The 19,020-nt window shown below is 41.7% G+C and overlaps 1 protein-coding gene and 1 long non-coding RNA gene across 4 annotated transcripts in view; one reads left to right on the forward strand and one right to left on the reverse strand.

The window, feature by feature from the left end:
- The window catches only part of CHRNA7 (cholinergic receptor nicotinic alpha 7 subunit), a 46,733-nt gene extending 34,516 nt beyond the window's left edge, over positions 1–12,217 (forward strand). For all 3 annotated transcript variants that reach the window (XM_064517459.1, XM_064517460.1, XM_064517461.1), the window contains 6 exons: positions 1,181–1,260; positions 2,474–2,641; positions 3,252–3,446; positions 4,880–4,966; positions 5,913–6,022; positions 8,093–12,217. In XM_064517459.1, the coding sequence (XP_064373529.1) occupies positions 1,181–1,260; positions 2,474–2,641; positions 3,252–3,446; positions 4,880–4,966; positions 5,913–6,022; positions 8,093–8,611 (1,159 nt within the window). In that variant the 3' untranslated portion in view covers positions 8,612–12,217. The remainder of the gene's footprint in view (positions 1–1,180; positions 1,261–2,473; positions 2,642–3,251; positions 3,447–4,879; positions 4,967–5,912; positions 6,023–8,092) is intronic.
- The window catches only part of LOC135329393 (uncharacterized), a 194,514-nt gene that overhangs the window by 44,692 nt on the left and 130,802 nt on the right, over positions 1–19,020 (reverse strand). The gene's annotated exons all lie outside the window — the stretch shown is intronic.

Here is a 19,020-nt window from a genome sequence, read left to right on the forward strand (position 1 = left end):
GTATACGTTTCACTTTGCTTATTCCCTGTACAAATCAAAGCCTAAGAAAAGCGACTGGGCCTACGATCACTACCAACGACCATCACAGCCGAACAGGGGACAGCGCAACTGCCGAAACAGTTGCAAGGAGGATCCGCTGCCAGGACCTTCCCACTGCATTCCAGGCAACTTAACCTAGGCACCAACTTCAGTAACTGTGACAGTGAATTGGAAAAGAAACAATTTCTTTAATACATAGGTCCCAAACCTTTATAGATGTACAGATCAGAGCCTACAATAGCTTGCAACAAGAACCTACAGGAGTAAATATCAGTTGTGAAATTGGGCATTATACTATACAAGCATATATATATTGCAATACTAAGTAATCAAAACATCTTTCATACAGTGATTTAAGTGAGCAAATTTACTAATGTTTTCACAGGAAAGTCAATTTGGTCATTTAAATATTTGAAATATTTTGTACCCCATCTAGAAGTTTCTAATATCTTATTGCCTAATAAACTCCTGGGTCGTAGTACGCATGGAGATAGCGTTCAGTGGTAGCTGCCAATTCATAATTTGCAGCACCTTACACAGTAACGTTATGATTCTTTTCTAGTGAAGTAAGAACAGCACACCAGTAGTGCTAACCGAAACACTCCTGTATGGCACCATTAGACTAAAACGCAGCTCTAAAAGGTTGGGTTTTTTGCAGAACTTTGTTTGTGGATTCTGAAGTAGACAGTGAAGGCTGGAGCTACATCAAACAGTCTTGCATATAACGTGTAGTAATAACGTTGACCGGTGCAAAGTGTTGGTCTTCTCCATGCTCACTAACTGCTGTTAATGCAGACAGCAAGAGGAGAATAGATTTCCTTGTGCAGCTGCTTGAGCAGTTTTTAAAAAGTGCTTACTTTCCAAATGGAAGTCAGTCGAGCCAAGGTGCGGTAATGAATGTGACCGGCCAGGAGAGCCGGACAGAACGAGGTGGGTCACCTTCACTTGCAGTTGTTAATCAGGAACAAATCCGATACTATCAGGCCAGTTATCCTGAGGCCACAGAAAACTGGTACCACGAGGCAAGCTGTCAAGTTTTATTTTGGGCAGAAATAATCCTTTTGAAAAGAACAGATTCTTCGCAGGTACTATTGAGCCAGTCACAGAGCATATAACTCATTCTGCTTCTTCCCTATTCTAGTGCCGATGAAAGATTTGATGCTACATTTCACACTAATGTTTTAGTCAATTCTTCGGGACATTGCCAATATCTGCCACCAGGTAAGAAGTCAGCTGTTTTGATCTGATAAATTTTAGTAACTCAGACTACTCATGTATGATGCGGTTTTAAATTTTACATCAATACTTGAATATTTCATTTATCTAGCTAGCCATCATTTGATAGATTCAAGACTAGATAAATTACATGGAAAATACTTCTGTATGAAAGCCATCATGCCAGATACATTTTTAATAGTAATTATGTAAATTCTTCTGTCATAATGTACTGATTTTGGAAGTGTGGAAGTATGAAAGAAGACAAAAAAAACAAAAGCCCTTTATATAAAGAGATATCGTTTACTAAAGTAAAGGTAATACCTCTTAATAAAAATGTATTTCATTAATTTAGCTGTTTCTTCTATTAATAACTTCACTTTACAAAAAGATGCTTAGTAACATCTTGGATGTATCTACTATCTGAAATGATTTGTATTTTATCAAAACAATTCTTATTCTGAAAGTAGGCTGTGCTTGATGTTTATTTGGTATCAGAAATACATCAGTGAATCTCTGGATGTGTAGCAGGTGGAGTACTGTTACTGTTCCTTAATTCAATTAGCATAATTCTTAGAATTTGACCTTTCCTAGAATTTGAATTTTAGAAACTCCAGCAATAGAGCCAAGTGCTTTCCACACATAGTAGGTTTTCCTTCTAAGGCCCCAGCGGACTTTAGGGGTTCACCTGTTATTTGTTTGATATAAGATAGTCCATCTGGTTATTTTCAGTTTGATTCTGAAAGCTGATAAATGACAAGGCTCTAATCAAACAAATGAAAAATAAGAAGCTACCATTCCTGAATAAATCAAGTTCATGTAACCTTAAAAATACAGTAAATAATCTTTCAGGACTTCTCATTTTATTCAATAACAGAAATGGGAGAAACTGACTGCATTTTCTGCTGCATTTCAACCTGATGAACAATAACCAGAAAGCTGAGCTCTTTCTTCTCTAAATCTTTTCCTACCATGTGGCAAAATGTGAATGCAGGTCAAAAATAGTTTACAACATCAATAAATGAATGGTGCAATTCCTTCTCTTTTGTATGACTGAATTTTGCTTTCTACATCTTCAGTCGTGACTGACATATTCAAATATGCTTTACACGTAAATACCAGAGGGTGCAATGTAGAATGAGGCCTGGTTACAAAATGGACGTGGAATCATGTGGAACAAGCGTTTCAATTTAGCATTCTTGTTTACAATCCAATGTAGGCATATTTAAAAGCTCATGCTACATAGACGTGCGCTGGTTTCCATTTGATGTTCAGAAGTGCAACCTGAAGTTTGGATCCTGGACCTACGGAGGCTGGTCCTTGGACCTACAAATGCAAGAAGCAGACATATCTGGCTATATCTCAAATGGAGAGTGGGATTTAGTAGGTAAGCTCTTGATTTCTTATTTACACTGTGAACTTGCAGCCTCCTCTCCATTTCCAAAATGGATGGAAGTAATGATTGGGAGATGAAGACAGGAATGAAATTAATAAAGGGCCTTAGTGTGAATAAAGATCAAACATTATGGAGTCATACAGCTACTGAACTATTATACTACTCAAATCAATGTTATCAATACAGATTCGTACTGAGTCGTTAATCTAGTTAACCAGTAATTTCTAGATAGATATAAAAACTCGTAGTCTTTATAGAGGCCCAAACAAATACACTGAGCAGTGGATTGCTAAAAACATGGCACCTTTATCTTTGAATGTCTAGCTCGTGGCATTTGAATCTCTGAGGACAGACCTAAGATGAAAATCAATGTAAAACGGTCAGAGGCAAAACTGCTTCTTGAATTCAGTGAGCATCTTTCATCTGGCTTTCCTTTATTTGACAAAAAACACTTAGCTGAAATTAATTTAACAAAGCAGTTTTACCTACAGTAAAACTTAGAAAGCTTTATTTATCCTTTTCTATCTAAAAGTAACCGCTATGCTAATACAGAGCTTATTGAAATTAATTTCTGGTTTTCTTTCTTTTCCTTCCTATATAGGAGTTCCTGGGAAGAGAACCGAGAGTTTTTATGAATGCTGTAAAGAACCGTACCCGGATGTAACATTCACAGTAACTATGAGACGCAGGACTCTCTATTACGGACTCAATCTTCTTATTCCCTGTGTACTGATATCAGCACTGGCCTTACTAGTTTTTCTGCTTCCAGCAGACTCGGGAGAAAAGATCTCACTAGGTAAATCCGTAATAGAATATTGTAAATATTACTGAACCCAAAAAGTTGCCTGTATTTCAAGGTATTTAAACAGCCTTTGTAGGCAAGCAGGAATAATTCATGTGTCCTTTTCTAGCTCATAAACTATTTCAATGTGTGATGCTCAAGCCCAGTGGTCCTGGTTAGCCCTTGCTGGGAGCTTAGGGGAGGCTGAAGTTACGGAAGGGAAAAATTTCAGGCAATCGAACAGAAACATGACAACTTTTGACTAACTTACTTAAGCAGCAGGGTTTCAATTTTTTACATTTGCTGAATAAAAACCCCACATTCACAGAGTAAAGCTTAACTTTATAAATATGCCATTGAGCACTTTAAACTAGAATTCTTAATATTTCCTTTTAATAGTGAGTAACACTAAGAGCCTAAGATTACTTTTTGCCTCCTCACAAAAGATTTATTCCATCTAACTACTACTAAATACTATTCTAATTTTTATAGAGTTTTTCAGCTGAATTATTGGCTTGTGAAACAAATCTGATGGCTTTAACTACTTGATTCTTAAGAAGGTTGTTAAATATGTAATGAAACTTTCTGCCCCATACAAACCTGCAAATGCGCTGGCTACTCTGTGAATGGAGCCGGTACAAGGTAGAAATAAAACTGACATTTCTCCACAGCACGGCTTGACTGAGCAGTAGCCTCCCAAACCAATGACTCCGTGCCCACGTAACTCTGCGTTCCCAAGCCCCTTTCCGCCAGCCAGTGGCTCCCCTCTGGCTAGGCCTCGTCCTGAGGAAAGAGCGGAGCCTCGCTCCGAAAGGCTGGGCACTGATCGCGGAGCAGCACAAGTCAAACTCCAAAAATCAACACGCAGACGGCTGGGATGTAGCCACATGCAAAACCCAACAGCCATATCAAGAGATTATATTAATTAATATACTAATTATATTAAAGTCTGTCCTGAAAAATACATTTGCTCTATTAGAATCCTGTCCATCACAACCGTGGCTTCCACACCAATGACTCAAGGTGTCTCATGCTCATATACTCAAAATCACGCCACATTTCTACAGCAAACAGCAAGAAGTACTTTGATTTACCTCAGTTTATTAGCAAATGATGATAAAGACTGAACAGTTTTGCAATCACTGTTATGAGATTTAAAAATACATACATTTTTGCAAGTTGAGAATATTCAAACCTATCCAAACAGTGTAAAAACTCTTGTAATCACACCAGCGTTGTGGAACAGTATTGACACGAGTTTAGCAGCACTGCTACCCTGAACCTGAACTAGCCTGAGAGAGGAGAGGAGTACTACCACCGTGCTGGTGTGAGGGTAACAGCGAGGATGCATCCTGCCGAGAGCACCCCTTCGGATTGATTTTCTTCTTATTATTGCCTTGTAATTACAAGCCACCGATCTAACTCCAAACTTCACGTTTATCTTTCAGGTATAACAGTTTTATTGTCTCTCACTGTCTTCATGTTACTTGTGGCTGAAATTATGCCCGCAACATCTGATTCTGTGCCATTAATCGGTAAGCTAAGTACAGCTTTTATTAACTTTTATTTTTTGTCAAACGAGCTGCAATGACTTTGCATCAAGGCCAGCAGTAAGGCAAATTACACCCCGTACGCTGGCTCACTGCGGCTGCATGAGACAGCAGCGCCCAGGCTGAACCCCGCGCGAGCGTCCGGCAGCGCCTTCAGGAAGCACCGAAGGCGCCCGACCCCGCAGGAACGCGGCGGCAAGCCGAGGGCCCAGCGCTGACAGCCGAGGCCGCAGAGCCCGGGCGGCCGGCAGCAGAGCGCCAGGCTGCGGGAGATGCGAGAAGGGCCAGGACGCCGCTGGGCTGCCTTGGGGGACCACCAGCCCCCGGGGCTGCCAAGCTGCCCTGCCGCCTAACGCTGCCCTTAACAGGAGTGCCCCACGGGGCAGGGACCGCCCGGGCACCCGCGGGCGCTCTGCTCTGGAGGGAGGGTGACAGCAAAACAAACCCGGACCCTCCAGAGCACCGGGCAAGGTGTCAGGGAGGCAGCTCCCTGCAGAGAAGCTGTTGCAGAGCCTTCAGGGAGGCGGAACCGAGCCTGCAGGACATCCCCCCCGCCACTGCGCAGACACAAAGAGAAACTTCTCAAAAGAAAGACTAGCCCATCTCTAAAGTACTGGTGAATGAAAATTGGAGGATGATTTTTTCCAAGGCTGTTTAGAAAAGGTACATGATCGGTTTCCCTAAGAAAATTAAGACCGGTTGGCTGCCCTCTGCCCAAAGAGCAGCTGCTACTCCTGCTTTTGAGAAATCTTTCCCAAGTACGTGCAGTAGCATGTGTAGCGCTAGTGAAAACCTCACAGAAGGACTTAACAGCAATGTGTGCATGTACATAGCCACCCAGTATAACATAGCGTATATGTATATAGATACGCACATACATACAATGCAATATCACTCACGGTACATTGCTGTAATTATGTTTGCTTTGCAGCTCAGTATTTTGCCAGCACTATGATTATTGTTGGTCTTTCTGTTGTTGTCACGGTTATTGTTCTGCAATATCACCATCACGATCCAGACGGGGGGAAAATGCCTAAATGGGTAAGCTTTGATTTTAACACATTATCCATTTTATAAATGTCCCGATGAGAGATGTGATACAGTAGCTGGTAACCCATATTTACTTCCTGCTGTTAAAATAAATAAATCCTTGCCTAACTTCTTGCTTTGAAAGGTAGTTTTGCCATAAATGAGTTTTCAAAATATCTTGCTTTTGGTGGGCTTTTATGTGTGAGAGTGAGACAGAGAAAGAGAATATTCATTGTGCTTCTAAATTAAGAACGCCCTTCACCTCAGCATTTTGATAAAACCTAACTAAACAGACGAAGGTGATTTTCAAATGAGCTGCAACAGTCAGTGGTGAAACAGGTAGGAGGAGAGAGTCAGCTACTGATGGAGATTATGAACGCACGAGACCCGCTAGCCTCAGGCTGCGACTGCGCAGCTACTATCTATTTTTGTGCCATGCATAAGGAACCAGCAATAGCCAAGAGAGCCACAGTATTGCTTGCTCTTACACTTCGGATCCTAACATCTCTGGTCAAGAACAGCTGTTGAGTGCAAATGAAAATTAAGTTCTTTTTTAAGCGCGTAAGGCTTTTTCCCTAATGTACTTCTGTGATTTTTTTTTTTTTTTAACAAAGAGCATTAGTCTGCTATTGGAGTTCTCTTTGCACAGAACAAAATTAAATACTAAATATCGATGAATATCAGTTGTCCAGCCTTCCTGACTTCACCCAGCAGAAGGCAACAGCAGGCATTGATGAAGATGGAAAGACCTTTCTCTTTTCTCTCTAGAAAAATAAGAGTTGTTATTCTCTTTACTAGTCAAAAAGACTGTGCATACAGCAGTGCCCTACAGACAAGGGGACGGGAGGGTTGCCAACCCATCCTGGGATAGTGAGCTTAAAAAAAAAAGAAAAAGTATGAAGAGAATAAAAGGTATATATGTTTAGACTGATGTTTGGTGACCTACAAGGGACACATCCTTAATATTGAGCCAAACATCCTCAGAAGACAGAGTATTTGATGTTGAGGAGTGAGCTTTGGTGCTGAGAAGCTGAAGTCCATTGGACTCTATTTTGATGCTGGGGGGTTTTGGATCAGGCCCTCAGTTAAGAAAATAATATCCTTCTAGGTGAAACAAAATAATGGAAACAGAATAACAAGGGAAGATCTGTCTTTGGTTTGGATGTTTGCCTGGATATAACATCTACTCTGAGCAGCATTCTGCAGCCAGAATAAATCAACCAGATCTAATATTAATTACAGTGCAAGAGTATGTTATGAGAGACAATAATATTTCATTAGTGCTCTGAAAAAGAAACACTGGAATGAGCTCTTGAAAGCTGATCGAAATAAATTATAGAAGCTTGAATGTGAACTGGGGCAGTCTCTGGCTTGCCTGCGCTTTCTGTAAGGCTGGATTAAGACAATATGGAAAACAGTAAAATGAAACCTAGTGATTAAATTTTCAGCAATATTTCTTTTTTAAAATCAAGATTTTTTCCCCATCTTTTCTGTGTTATATCCAGATCTCTTTTCTAAAATCTGCCATCAATTGTTGTGAAAGTCATGTGGCAACATAGCCGAAACGCTGTAAAATTTAGCAGCCCGGTCCAATCAGTGCAGCACTGCTCAGCAGCCACCTCTGCACAGCAGTGCCACGCAAAATTAACCTTAAAGCAGAAACACAAGCGAAAGAATTCACTAAATCTAAAGCAGAGCTACTTAGACTATTCAAAAATAGCTGTTCTTTAATAAATGAAAAATTTCTATTCATGGTTTCTAGTCAGAGCTGAAAAGGCTGTCATATTGCTGTTCAAGCATAACAAATACCAGCACTATAGAGACTCCCATCCGAGGGGGGGGAGACTCTCTACAGCAATAGTTTAACAGCAGCCTGAGGCAATCGACAGCGCTGCTGCGGTAGGAAAGCAGATTCCATGGCTGGCAAACGAATCAACTGCAAAACTATGGTACCACCTTCTAAAACTGCTGCGTGGGGTAAGCAGTGACCAGGGACCAGTCACCCAGGCTGTAAAAACACAAATAGCTGCTGAGGACAGTAGTTGTGTACAGCGATGCTTATTCTCAGTAATCTTCTTCCAGACAAGGATCATTCTTCTGAACTGGTGTGCTTGGTTTCTGAGGATGAAAAGACCAGGGGAAGATAAAGTGCGGCCCGCCTGTCAACATAAACAGCGTCGATGTAGCCTATCGAGTGTGGAGATGAACACCGTGAGCGGACAGCACTCCAGCAACGGGAACATGCTCTACATTGGGTTTAGGGGGCTGGAAGGGGTTCACTGCACACCTACCACTGATTCAGGGGTGATCTGTGGGAGGATGACCTGCTCACCAACAGAAGAAGAAAACCTCCTGCACAGCGGCCACCCTTCTGAAGGTGACCCAGATTTGGCTAAGATCTTGGAAGAGGTCCGCTATATCGCAAACCGCTTCAGAGACCAGGATGAAGAGGAAGCCGTTTGCAATGAATGGAAGTTTGCAGCCTCTGTAGTGGATCGACTCTGCTTGATGGCTTTTTCAGTCTTCACAATCATTTGTACAATTGGTATTTTAATGTCTGCGCCAAACTTCGTAGAGGCCGTGTCTAAAGATTTTGCTTAACTACAACATGATTCTCTGAGGTATGATATGTAGCAAATCAGAGTGGGTTTGTTTAACTGCTTGTCTGCTTCTCATGGTCCTCATTCTTTTGACCCCTCTTGCACCCATCCCTGGCCCAGGGCTCCCTCTGAACCGTGGCAGCGTTTCGGCAGGGGAGCCAAGGAACGTGCCGCCCGGGAGAGCTCCTTCGCGCACACCGCTGTGGGAGCCGCGAAGTGGCTGTGAGCCCCTTCAGAGCGGCAGGGTATTGCACCAGAAACTCCTACGGATTTTTGAACCAAATGACTATTTTAAAAAATAATGGGTAGGCAACGGCAGAAATGTCATTTCTTCCTGACTTTGTTTTTAAAGAATGAAGGTAGCCCATCGTAATTTGAATAAGTGATTACAAGCACTTATCTGTAGGAAAGGATTAAACCCAAATGGATGGAAGCTCAAAAAGCACAGAGAAATGGAAAAATCACACGCCTTTCAGTTACTGTTTCTTACTGAGTGGTAGTACGTAGCTCTCTACTTCAGCTCCCTAGTCAGCCCCGTAACTCCTTCCACGCGTTGTGTAGGGAACGTATGCACTAACGTAGGATGCAGAATTTCTCCAAGAGGCAAGAAACCTGAAAGTTGAGATGATACAGCACATAATGTGCCCTTCTGTATTTTTCTGGATTTGACCTAGCAGTTTGGCCTGAATTCTTAGAACAGGTTTCACAGTAACTGTTGAGATGATTTCTTCTTCCCTCTGCCCAGAAAGACATTCTTTCAACTGATGACTTTTGTTGGTCTTTACTTTTTTTTTAATCTATCAAAAAAATGAAGGATTTAAGACGCCTTATATTTGTTAAAAAAAAAAATACACACACTTTTCTCTCTACTGTTAAGTGCATTCCAACATGGATAAAGTAAATCAGTGCGTCTTCTCTACAGACTCAAGTATAAATGACAAATCTAAAGCAAAACAAGCCATTAAGTCTTGAGATCAAGATCTGAATTTCACAATTAAATGTTTGATCTGTTGCATGCATAGCCTTTTATAGTCATCTTTCTGTTGAGTCACCATACCATGTCATTACAAGAAAACTATACCCTTTCTGCTCAGTGTATCATCCCAAGAGCACTAATGAATAATAAAGATTTACTGGGTTCAATATGAACCATATCTGTATAAATATATATATGAACAGTATATATGTCCCAGGAAAGCTTAAGATTTAAAAGCAAATTCTTTTAAATGTAGTCAGATATTTGCAAAGGCAAAACAAATAGTTCATTACCTTGTCATTTACGACTCTGAAATTCCCCCCTCAAAATAGGTTTAGTTTTCATGTGAGTTTAATGGTTTAAGAAAAGGGAAGAGCTAAGAATACTAGGACCTGAAACTTTGCGTGTGCAAAATAGCTGAGTAGTAGTCTCATGCTGACACACCAGCGCTACTGACCAGCGATCTACAGGATAAAAGGTGTGCGGGGAGGACTCCTTCAGCACCAGCTGCTTGTTTTATCCTACAGAACCCCAGCTTCTTGGCTGAGGTGGCCAACAGCAATGCAAACTGAGGCCTGTTGTGGTACCATGTTTTTACTGTGAGATAACATAACTTGAGGCCTCAGTTTTTAGATGGATTAAAAGAAAGCAACTGCAAAGGCTGCTGTTTCTAAGCATCGATTTCTTGTTCAGAAGCTGCTCCCCTAATCAAGAAAATCAAATTTCATGTGAATCTAGTCCAGAGTTATCACGGGTACAGTCCATTCCCCTGAGCGAAGACCCTGCTCAACCCTATTTGCGCCAGATAAAAGGGCAGGAGAAGTGAGAGCAAGGCAGGATTTTTCTTACAGCCCGCGAATTTGGTGCTGAACTCTTGAAGAATCATTCAGAATCTCAACACCCACTGCAAAGATCTGGACAAAGCATTTGTGTCCTCCTCTTCCATTATGGAAACCTTCCTGCCGCAGTTATCTGTGAGCAAGGTATTTTTCATGCACAGTTACTAAGAATTAGCAACACGATAGTTCCTGCAATTGATTTCTCGTTTGTAGGTTGCATACGAATAGGAAACACTGAGTATCCACAATCTGAAATGTTCATTTGTGAATGACTACAAATAACGAGTGGCACGTGCTGCTCTTCTGAGCATTTCTGGAATAGGCCTCCTGATGCGAATGTTGATTTGCATTAATATTTTTCCTTCAGTAAGTATCCCTGAATAGCCATGCAAAATGGTCTGTTTAGTCTTTGCAAAGTTTTGGGGTCCTCCTGAATGAGACTTTTTTTTAAAAAGAAATCCTATGTTTTAGCAACTATCTCATGCAATGGGACATGAGAATTAAAGTCACGTAATGCACTAAAGGGAGCATCAGAATACCCCTCTTTCCATCAGAATCCATTTAGAAAATCAGCAGAAATCATCTTGCTAAATACAGTTATTTACAGAAGGTTGAGGAAAGCAATTTACCATTTGAGAGTAAACTTTATTACCAATGACAGACTGTGCCTACACTTAAAAACCGGAGACTGGTAATCGGCCTTTAAATGAAGCCCTACCACAGTTAGTAAAACTGCATTACACTGTCAAAGACCAAGCGTTAGTCAAATTAGTAATAAAGCATCAGCATCATTGTCTACTCTACTGCCTTCATCATTGCCAGGATTAAGGAAAGTGTGCCAAGGGGGCAAGTGAATCCTAATTTTCTTATTGTCAACACAACCTGTAAACATTTTATAACGAGATGGTTATGAACTGTAAATATAACAGTGACTTCTTCTCAGTTACATTATTTTGCATCTAAGAGATAAATTTTCATATCACTGAGCTGAGCAAATTGGTAGGATTATTGTCAAATTGTGTACGTCTTAAATATATTTGTGTATGTGCTAAAAATATTCAGATCTAAATGCTGGGAAAAAATATTTATTTAAAAACCCAGGCATAGAGATGGGAATTAAATACTGTATACAGTATGTGTATATAATATAATAGAATATATACTGATGGTAAGGATCTGTTATGATCTTAGAAGTCCAGAGAGTAGGATATCCAAGTGGTTCACCACAACTAAGCTATGACTTGTCTGACAACTTCAAGAGCTCACTCTAGAGCTCAGCTATCATGTACAGTACTGTGTGTGAACAATGTACATTACTTTTTCTGTTTTTATATTGAATTGTATTGAATATTTAAAAAAACTTTTTAATATTTAAAAATAATTTTAAGTGTTAATGCCAAAAAATTCCAATTGTAAAATTTTAAAAAGTTAGTTTTAAATACAGATAAATTATTTAAACAGTATTTAAAATAGTAAATTATTTTATATAGGAATTGCTAATACTATGTAAGACTTTTTTTTAAAGGTTTCTTTAAATTCTCTTTACATTCTCTATAGTTGCAGGATGTAATCTCAATTCACCTGTGAGAAATCTACTTTTCACTTTCTTTTACAAGAAAAGAAGGTAAACCAAAGTCCTGGATTTTCTTTCCTTTTGTTATGCTATTTTTTACATCAAGAAACATTGCATAGAGGACATTAGAAAGTGATGTTACATCTACTAGGTACTGACTGTCATATAAGTATTTCAATACCTTTTCGGTCCAATACAAATAAAAAATTTAGATCAAGAGACTTACGATTCTTTCTTATTTTGGTACGATGGAAATAAACTCATGCAGTAGAAAACCTGAATAACCATAAAAGAAAGAAAAATTTCTTTGGAAATATTCTGGGATGACAAAGGTTTTTGATACCGACAAATACGTTCATATCCTCCTAGCAAGGCACTGCCACGCCGAGGTTTATACACCCGTCTTGCACCAGGTGTCCAAGTTAAGCGAGGAGGGCTGAAATACCACCTACGCTGTGGGCTCGCCTCAATGCCCAGAAGAATTTAGCTCTTGAAGATTAACACAAAAGATGAATAAGACAGAAAAAACAAGTCTTTACCAGATGAATAAACTGCCGGTTTTGGCAGCTGCAAAGTTTGTTCGTTGGCTACTGGTGAAAAAATACCAAGTCAGTGGGATATCCCTGGATGGGGCTGCGGACGGTAAGTGCAGCCACCTGGTGTTAAGCTCACCAGAGCAATCAGGATACACTTCCTCTTCAGCCAAACCGATATCGCAGCCCAACCTCATGGTACCAAGATGTACATCTTAAAAGGTTGTGAACAGACTCAGCACATACAACTGCAGATCGCAGCAAATCTAACTTGGTAATTAAGCAGGATCTTAACAGGACTACATCCACAAAAGACAGCCTTCTGCTGTTTTTCTTTTTTTTCATGACATCGTCTCCTTAAAGGAAAAGCTTAGCGTTCAGGTAACAGTCATTTGTGCCATTAAGCAATTTTCAGGTGATGACATACAGAGAGAATAAACAACGACCTCTAACACGAGCTCTCTCTTCTGACCCAGAAAAGTCCTTCCAGTCCTCACCATCCCTGTTCGCTCCAGTCACAACGTTCAGAACTGCAATTAACAGAGCTAAAGGCAGAAAACATAAATCCATGGCAATTTTAATTCTGAACTTGGAAGGGTCCAAAACCAACTTAGCATCAAAGCCATTTAGTTTCATCTATAGCCTCAAAGTAAGGATGTAACTAGTAAATCATTGTGCTTTCAAAACTGCACTGATTTGCCTCTGTAATTAAAGCCATGGAGGAATGCAACAGTTTAAGTTCCCAAATGATTTGAATATAAACCTTATAAAAACAGAAATCCACAATCATGACATCATCTAATGTTAATTGGGGATTTGTGTACATGTGGATAACATCCATAGAGGTTTTACTCTTACCTAACCAATAAACAATATAATCCAGTGCCTATGAAAGCCAGTGAAATCTTTCTGCTGATTCGGGGAGCCTAGGATCAGGACCATATTCAGTCCAACAAATTTCCCAGCTATCATTTATGTATTACACTGATTCACTATAGGCATGCAAATGAATTAAGAATGAGCCAGCTATTAAATATTTATATTAGAAAAAATTGCTTTAGGTTTAGAAACCAAAAATCTGGGATCTGATCCCAGAGCGAGATATATGCACAGCATCTCTGAAACAATATTATCTTACTTCTCGGTACACATGGATTATACAGAGCTGTGAAGCATTTTCATAACAACTTTGTTACCATACAAGAACTCCTGTTCAAGACTGCTTTTGCTGACGCAACACAGGTATGTTGCTCCTTCTCCTCCTTATCTCTTATTTCTGGCCAAATAAAGTCCAATTGGCAGAGATCATCTGATCACAACAAGTGGTACAGGACCAACAATCAGGAAGAGCACACAGTAAGTTTGGCCCTTGAATCCAGAGAGACTGTGGTCACAGAGTTTGACACCACCATGCCAAACTGCACACTACAAGACAGTGCTCCCCACCCGAAACCTCCTGCCAGCGCTGCAGTGCGCACGTGCCTGTCGCAGTGCAGGAGGCCTGCTGCTGCTGCTGCTGACGCCGGCTCCCTGCCGCGAGAAGCCGGCTAGGCAATTCCACTGCAGAGGCATGAAAGGTGCTAAGTGTTTTCCTGATTTTTCTGTCTATGCTGTGTATTGTGGGAACACCACCACACTGCCTTCACTGGGAAGGCATGGAGATTAGTAAGAAGCCTAGCTTGTAAGATATTTCTTCTCTTTGACTAGGTAACAAGGTAAGAAACCTAGAAGTGGTAGGTTGCAGTATGTAGCCCAATACAGTATTAGTTGGCTAAGTAGGCCAAGGGTTTATTTTTCCATCTTGCTGCCTTCCCTATTGAATGAAAGGGTGTTCTCTCAGCTATTACACGGGTAAGAAAAACAGATGTATTTTAGGCCCTCCTGCCCTGCCTCAGTGTAATCCTCCAGAAACTACTGTTGTAGACCGACCATGCCATTGTTCCCACAGATCCGTCAGGCACATTCAGATACCAGAGTCCAGCTCACTGTTGCTAATGTATTTTCAAGATACCTGAAGCTTTAAATTACTTTGGGAGCAAATGCAACTCTGCACACCCTTCAGGTCTGTTGGTAAAAGATGGCTTTTACAATACAGCAATAACCCTTCTGCACAAGCAGCAAATCCACGTAGAATAGGTGATGGTAACACAAAACATGCATTCACTGCATGACATATCTTCCAAGAGGCCAAGGAAGGCTTTGCTGCTGGTCCTGTGGAGGGATGCAGATCAGCACCTTTCCCACAGGGATCAGGCTCCCTATTACATTTCTGCTAGTTCACTCCACGTGAAACCCGAAAAAGCCCAGTATGATCCAGCCCAGCAGCACTGAGCCAAGATAATATTGTCTGTTTCAGCCTCCACTGCTACACTTGCACATGCAGACTGTGTAACCAGCAAGCCCCATGGAATCAGAATAATTTCAAATAACTGTATCAGCTTAAGAGGCTATTATTTCTCCTTTTCACTGCCATCCCTGCTTTCTCCAGCCATCTATCCTTCCATCAAGTATAGATTCAGAACACGAATCCTGCTCATTGAGCTTAGCTCAGCCAGCACCAACTGGGTGCTGGTCCCCTTCTCCAGGCTGAGCAAGCCCCGCACCCCAGCCTCTCCTCATCAGCCCTGCGCTCCAGCCCCCGACTGCCTTGTCAGCCCTCCACTGACCTCACTCCAGTTCATCAACATCTTTCTTGTATTGAGGGGCCCAAAACTAGACACAGTACTCCAGATGCAGTCTCATGAGGACTGAGCACAGAGGGATAATCACTTCCCCCGCCTATGGGCTATGCCCCTGCCGATACAAAGCAGCCTACTGTTGGACTTCTTTGCTGCCGGGGCTCACGGCTGGCTCCTGTGCAGCTTGCTGGCTACCAAGACCGCCAGGGCCTTTTCTGCAGATCTGCTCCCCAGCCGCTCAGCCCCCAGCCCGCACCACTGCGGCGAGTTCCCCCTTGCCAAGCGCAGGACTTTGCATTTGGCCTTACTGAATTTCATCACAGTCCTGTTAGCCTACTCCTCCAGCCCCTCTAGGTCTCCCTAAATCACTCATACTCCTAGTTTGGTGTGACTGCAAACTTGATGAAAGAGCGCTCCACCCTCTCCTCCAGGTCACTGATAAAGATGCTGACCAGGACGAGTCCGAGGACAGACCCCTGCAGTGCTCCTTGTTACCAGCCTCGCGGTAGAGAACGACCCACTAACCGCTACTCCCACAGCCCAGTCATCAGGTCAGTTTTTTACCCATCTAGCTGTCATCTACATCTTGACTTTTTATTTTATTTTATTTTTTTTAAACAAGCATAGTTTGTTTGGGTTTTTTTTCAGATAAGCATCTGACATAGATCTATAGCAGCCCTCCACAGCCACCTTCAAAAATAATGCCCCCCATCAGCTCACAAAGTCAGTTAGACTTGGCATTGAGAGAAAGTTGCACTGGTTCCAGGAAAGCTGTAGCTCAGCCTAGGCTTCATTCAGCTAATGCAAAGGGCAGTATACAGTTCCTTATTTCAGTTTTTCTTGACTGTATTAGAAACTGGCTTAAACTGAACTAAGCTGAAATCAGGTTAACGATATGCACAGTTTGTACTTTCTTCACTAAATCAGTTTTAAAACCTACTGAAGCTAAACTGTCGCATTGCTGTCTGCAGACAAGGTTAATACTCACCCATTATCTTGTCTGGAATTAGCAAAGACCTGTTGTAACACTGCTTAACGACATTTTACAACCTCTCCATGTTGTTTATAATTGAAAGTACCTTGTGGTTAAGAGACTAGAAATCCCTACAGGAGAAGCTGCCAAAGTATTTTATCTTTTAAATTAAGCTGCTAAAGGTAAAAGGGGGATTTGAGGGATTGCCACTGAAGGGCGGGGGAGGCAGATTCAGCTGGGAGCTGTGACACATACCTGTTACCAGGCCTGTATAACAAAGCTCAGACAGCCCACGGGACAATTTCTTGGTCACCGGCTGCTGAGTGACAGCACGAGCTGTTTGGTGCAGATGGGGGTTGAGAGAGGGCAGGTCCACACTGATCACCGGGGCACAGAGCGGACACAGCTGGCCACGCTGCGCCCTTGACGTGCAGGTGCAGAGCCTCAGCCCTAGGGCAGCTGACCTGAACTGGGCTTCATTCAACAACACACACAAGGATCCAGAGCTGTTCATAGCCTGAAGCTTTCTTGTCCCTTTTACCCAACTCGGAGAACCAGAGAACATCTCCATTCTCCTTCCCCTTTTCCTGTATCTACAATCTGCCTCTTCAGGAAGACTGAGTTAAAACAAAACCTACTCAGAGATGTAAATAAATGTTGAAAATATCCTGCAAAACAGAGGGGAGTGTGCCTAAATTGTGGTATATATTAGCTTAAAAATAATATGGCATTTGTTGCAAGTTATGCCAGAATTTTTTCAGTGGCAGTAAATACTGCCTGGGCTATCAGTATGCCATCCGATAAATGGGTTGGGGGGAAAAAACCTTGCTGAAATTTTGAAGCAATTTGAGTGTGGGTTGAACGGGGGTTGGGGGTGGGGGGGTGTAAAGTCCCTAAGGCCACAAGAGCTTTCAGCCCTCGTGCACTACAGCCTGTCTCTGAAGAAAGCTCCTTGTTTGCAATCACTTAATGGGTTGTCCTCTGCACCCAATGGAAGGCAACCCAGAATGAATTGCCGTGCGCAGATCTAAGGCATCCAACTTTAGTTCTGAAACACTGGATTCATGCCCACTAAAGATAGTAATAAAAGCCTATTTATTTTCTCGTGCATTTTCTGTAATGCAGTGGAAAATGTCCTATCTACTGCTTGCAGCAATATAAAACCTGCAGAGTGCAAATTCTGAGGCTTGCGTCTCCAGGCATCAGCCTTACTGCATTTTAAGAGTAACCCTACATCAGTGTAAATGACAGGACATTTAGGCTAGTATAATACACAAAACGTACCCTCATTCTACAGCTTTTGCTAGTTCAGCCTGCTCTGTCCCATCCTCCAAAGGCCCCAAGAACAGCAGTACCATTTTCTTTTTCCACAGCAGACAGGGCTGTGACAGTGACAGAAAGATGTGTTACCAGCACTAAACAAGGTCAGAACTTTATGCATAAAGTTAGAGCATTTTTTGAATTATACTATTTGTCACTTTTGATATAGGCACCCAATTTGGACCACTGAGGCTCAAAAATTAACTTATTTCCCAGTTTCATGAGATCATCAGATACGGCATTTTTCATGCCTCAGTTTTCTCATTAGTATGCAGTATGTTTGGTCAAAGACCTCTCGTTACTGACCATTTTCATGTGTGGACTTCACCTCCACTGAGTACAGTGAGTATTCTCTCTTGAATAGTGAGCTAGCATGAAAAACTTCAGTAGTTTTTATGTAATAAACTGTTAAAAGTTTTTATGCCATAAAATGCATAATTGATTTGGAAAAGGATTTGTGTTAGGGAGCATCATGAGATTACAGGTAATCCATAGCATTTTCTTCAGACAGTAGCAGCACTGATTTCCCATTTACTTGAGAAAAATAAAGTCAGCATTCCATAAAATACTTCAAGAAACAGACTCCTCACGTTACCTGACACGCAGGTGTGGGCCTATGCCCCAAACATATTTCCTTCGCTTAACTTAGGCAGCGTGAGTGAATGCTATTGATTACAGCCCAAAGTGTAACTATTACAGGATTTCTCTCTATATATCTTTTTACTTTCCTTTAGCCTAAAGGATAAAATCACACAGGAGCTAGATCCCGGCATACGTGACAGCAGACGAAAGCCAGGAAGGCAGACATACTTAACGGAGCTGCGGAACCGAGATGTATTTTTCATCACAAGAGCAGCTCAAAGGCAACCGCAAGGCAGTAAACTCCCCGCTCCCACACTGCCGAGCCGTCGCTCGGCCTGTGGTTCTGAGACGGAGGAGAGCACAAGCTCCCGCTGAGTCAGAAAGCTGGTGGAGACATGCAGGTGCAGAAGCGCTGGTCTGCAGGGAGCCACATCATCACGTGGTACAAACCTGGACTCTGAAAGGCAGCTGAAAGGGCCAGGCAGAACTTCAGCGAGGGCTAAGCTCTACCGGGGAGCAGTTCAACCTTTTCTCCAGGAGCTTTACTCTTTGCCTATCTAGCTAACATTACTGTCAACATAGATGAAAATTATAGTGTATTTAGAGAGCTCTACCTGCAATTTTTGTTTTCCAAGACAAAAGGACGCATGCACATACATATGACCACGCTGGAAAAAGATCTTTTCTGGATAAGCTGTTTACTTTTCATTTTTATTAAAACATAGATTTTGTTTGCCTGCAATTCACTGGCTGCAGAGTCTGGGAAAGGACCTCAGCTGATGAAAATTATACAAACCATTCCACGGATGTTACTATCTTGTAGTGCCTGAACATTGAGCAAAACTCTTCTCCTTTTCAATTCTTCATGCTTTTTGTTTGTCTAAACTATAAAAGCTTTACGCTTTTTAAACAATGAAGTTCTAGGCAATGCTTTCA

This window comes from Dromaius novaehollandiae, chromosome 10, assembly GCF_036370855.1.
Source record: "Dromaius novaehollandiae isolate bDroNov1 chromosome 10, bDroNov1.hap1, whole genome shotgun sequence".
NCBI classification, from domain to species: Eukaryota; Metazoa; Chordata; class Aves; order Casuariiformes; family Dromaiidae; genus Dromaius; species Dromaius novaehollandiae.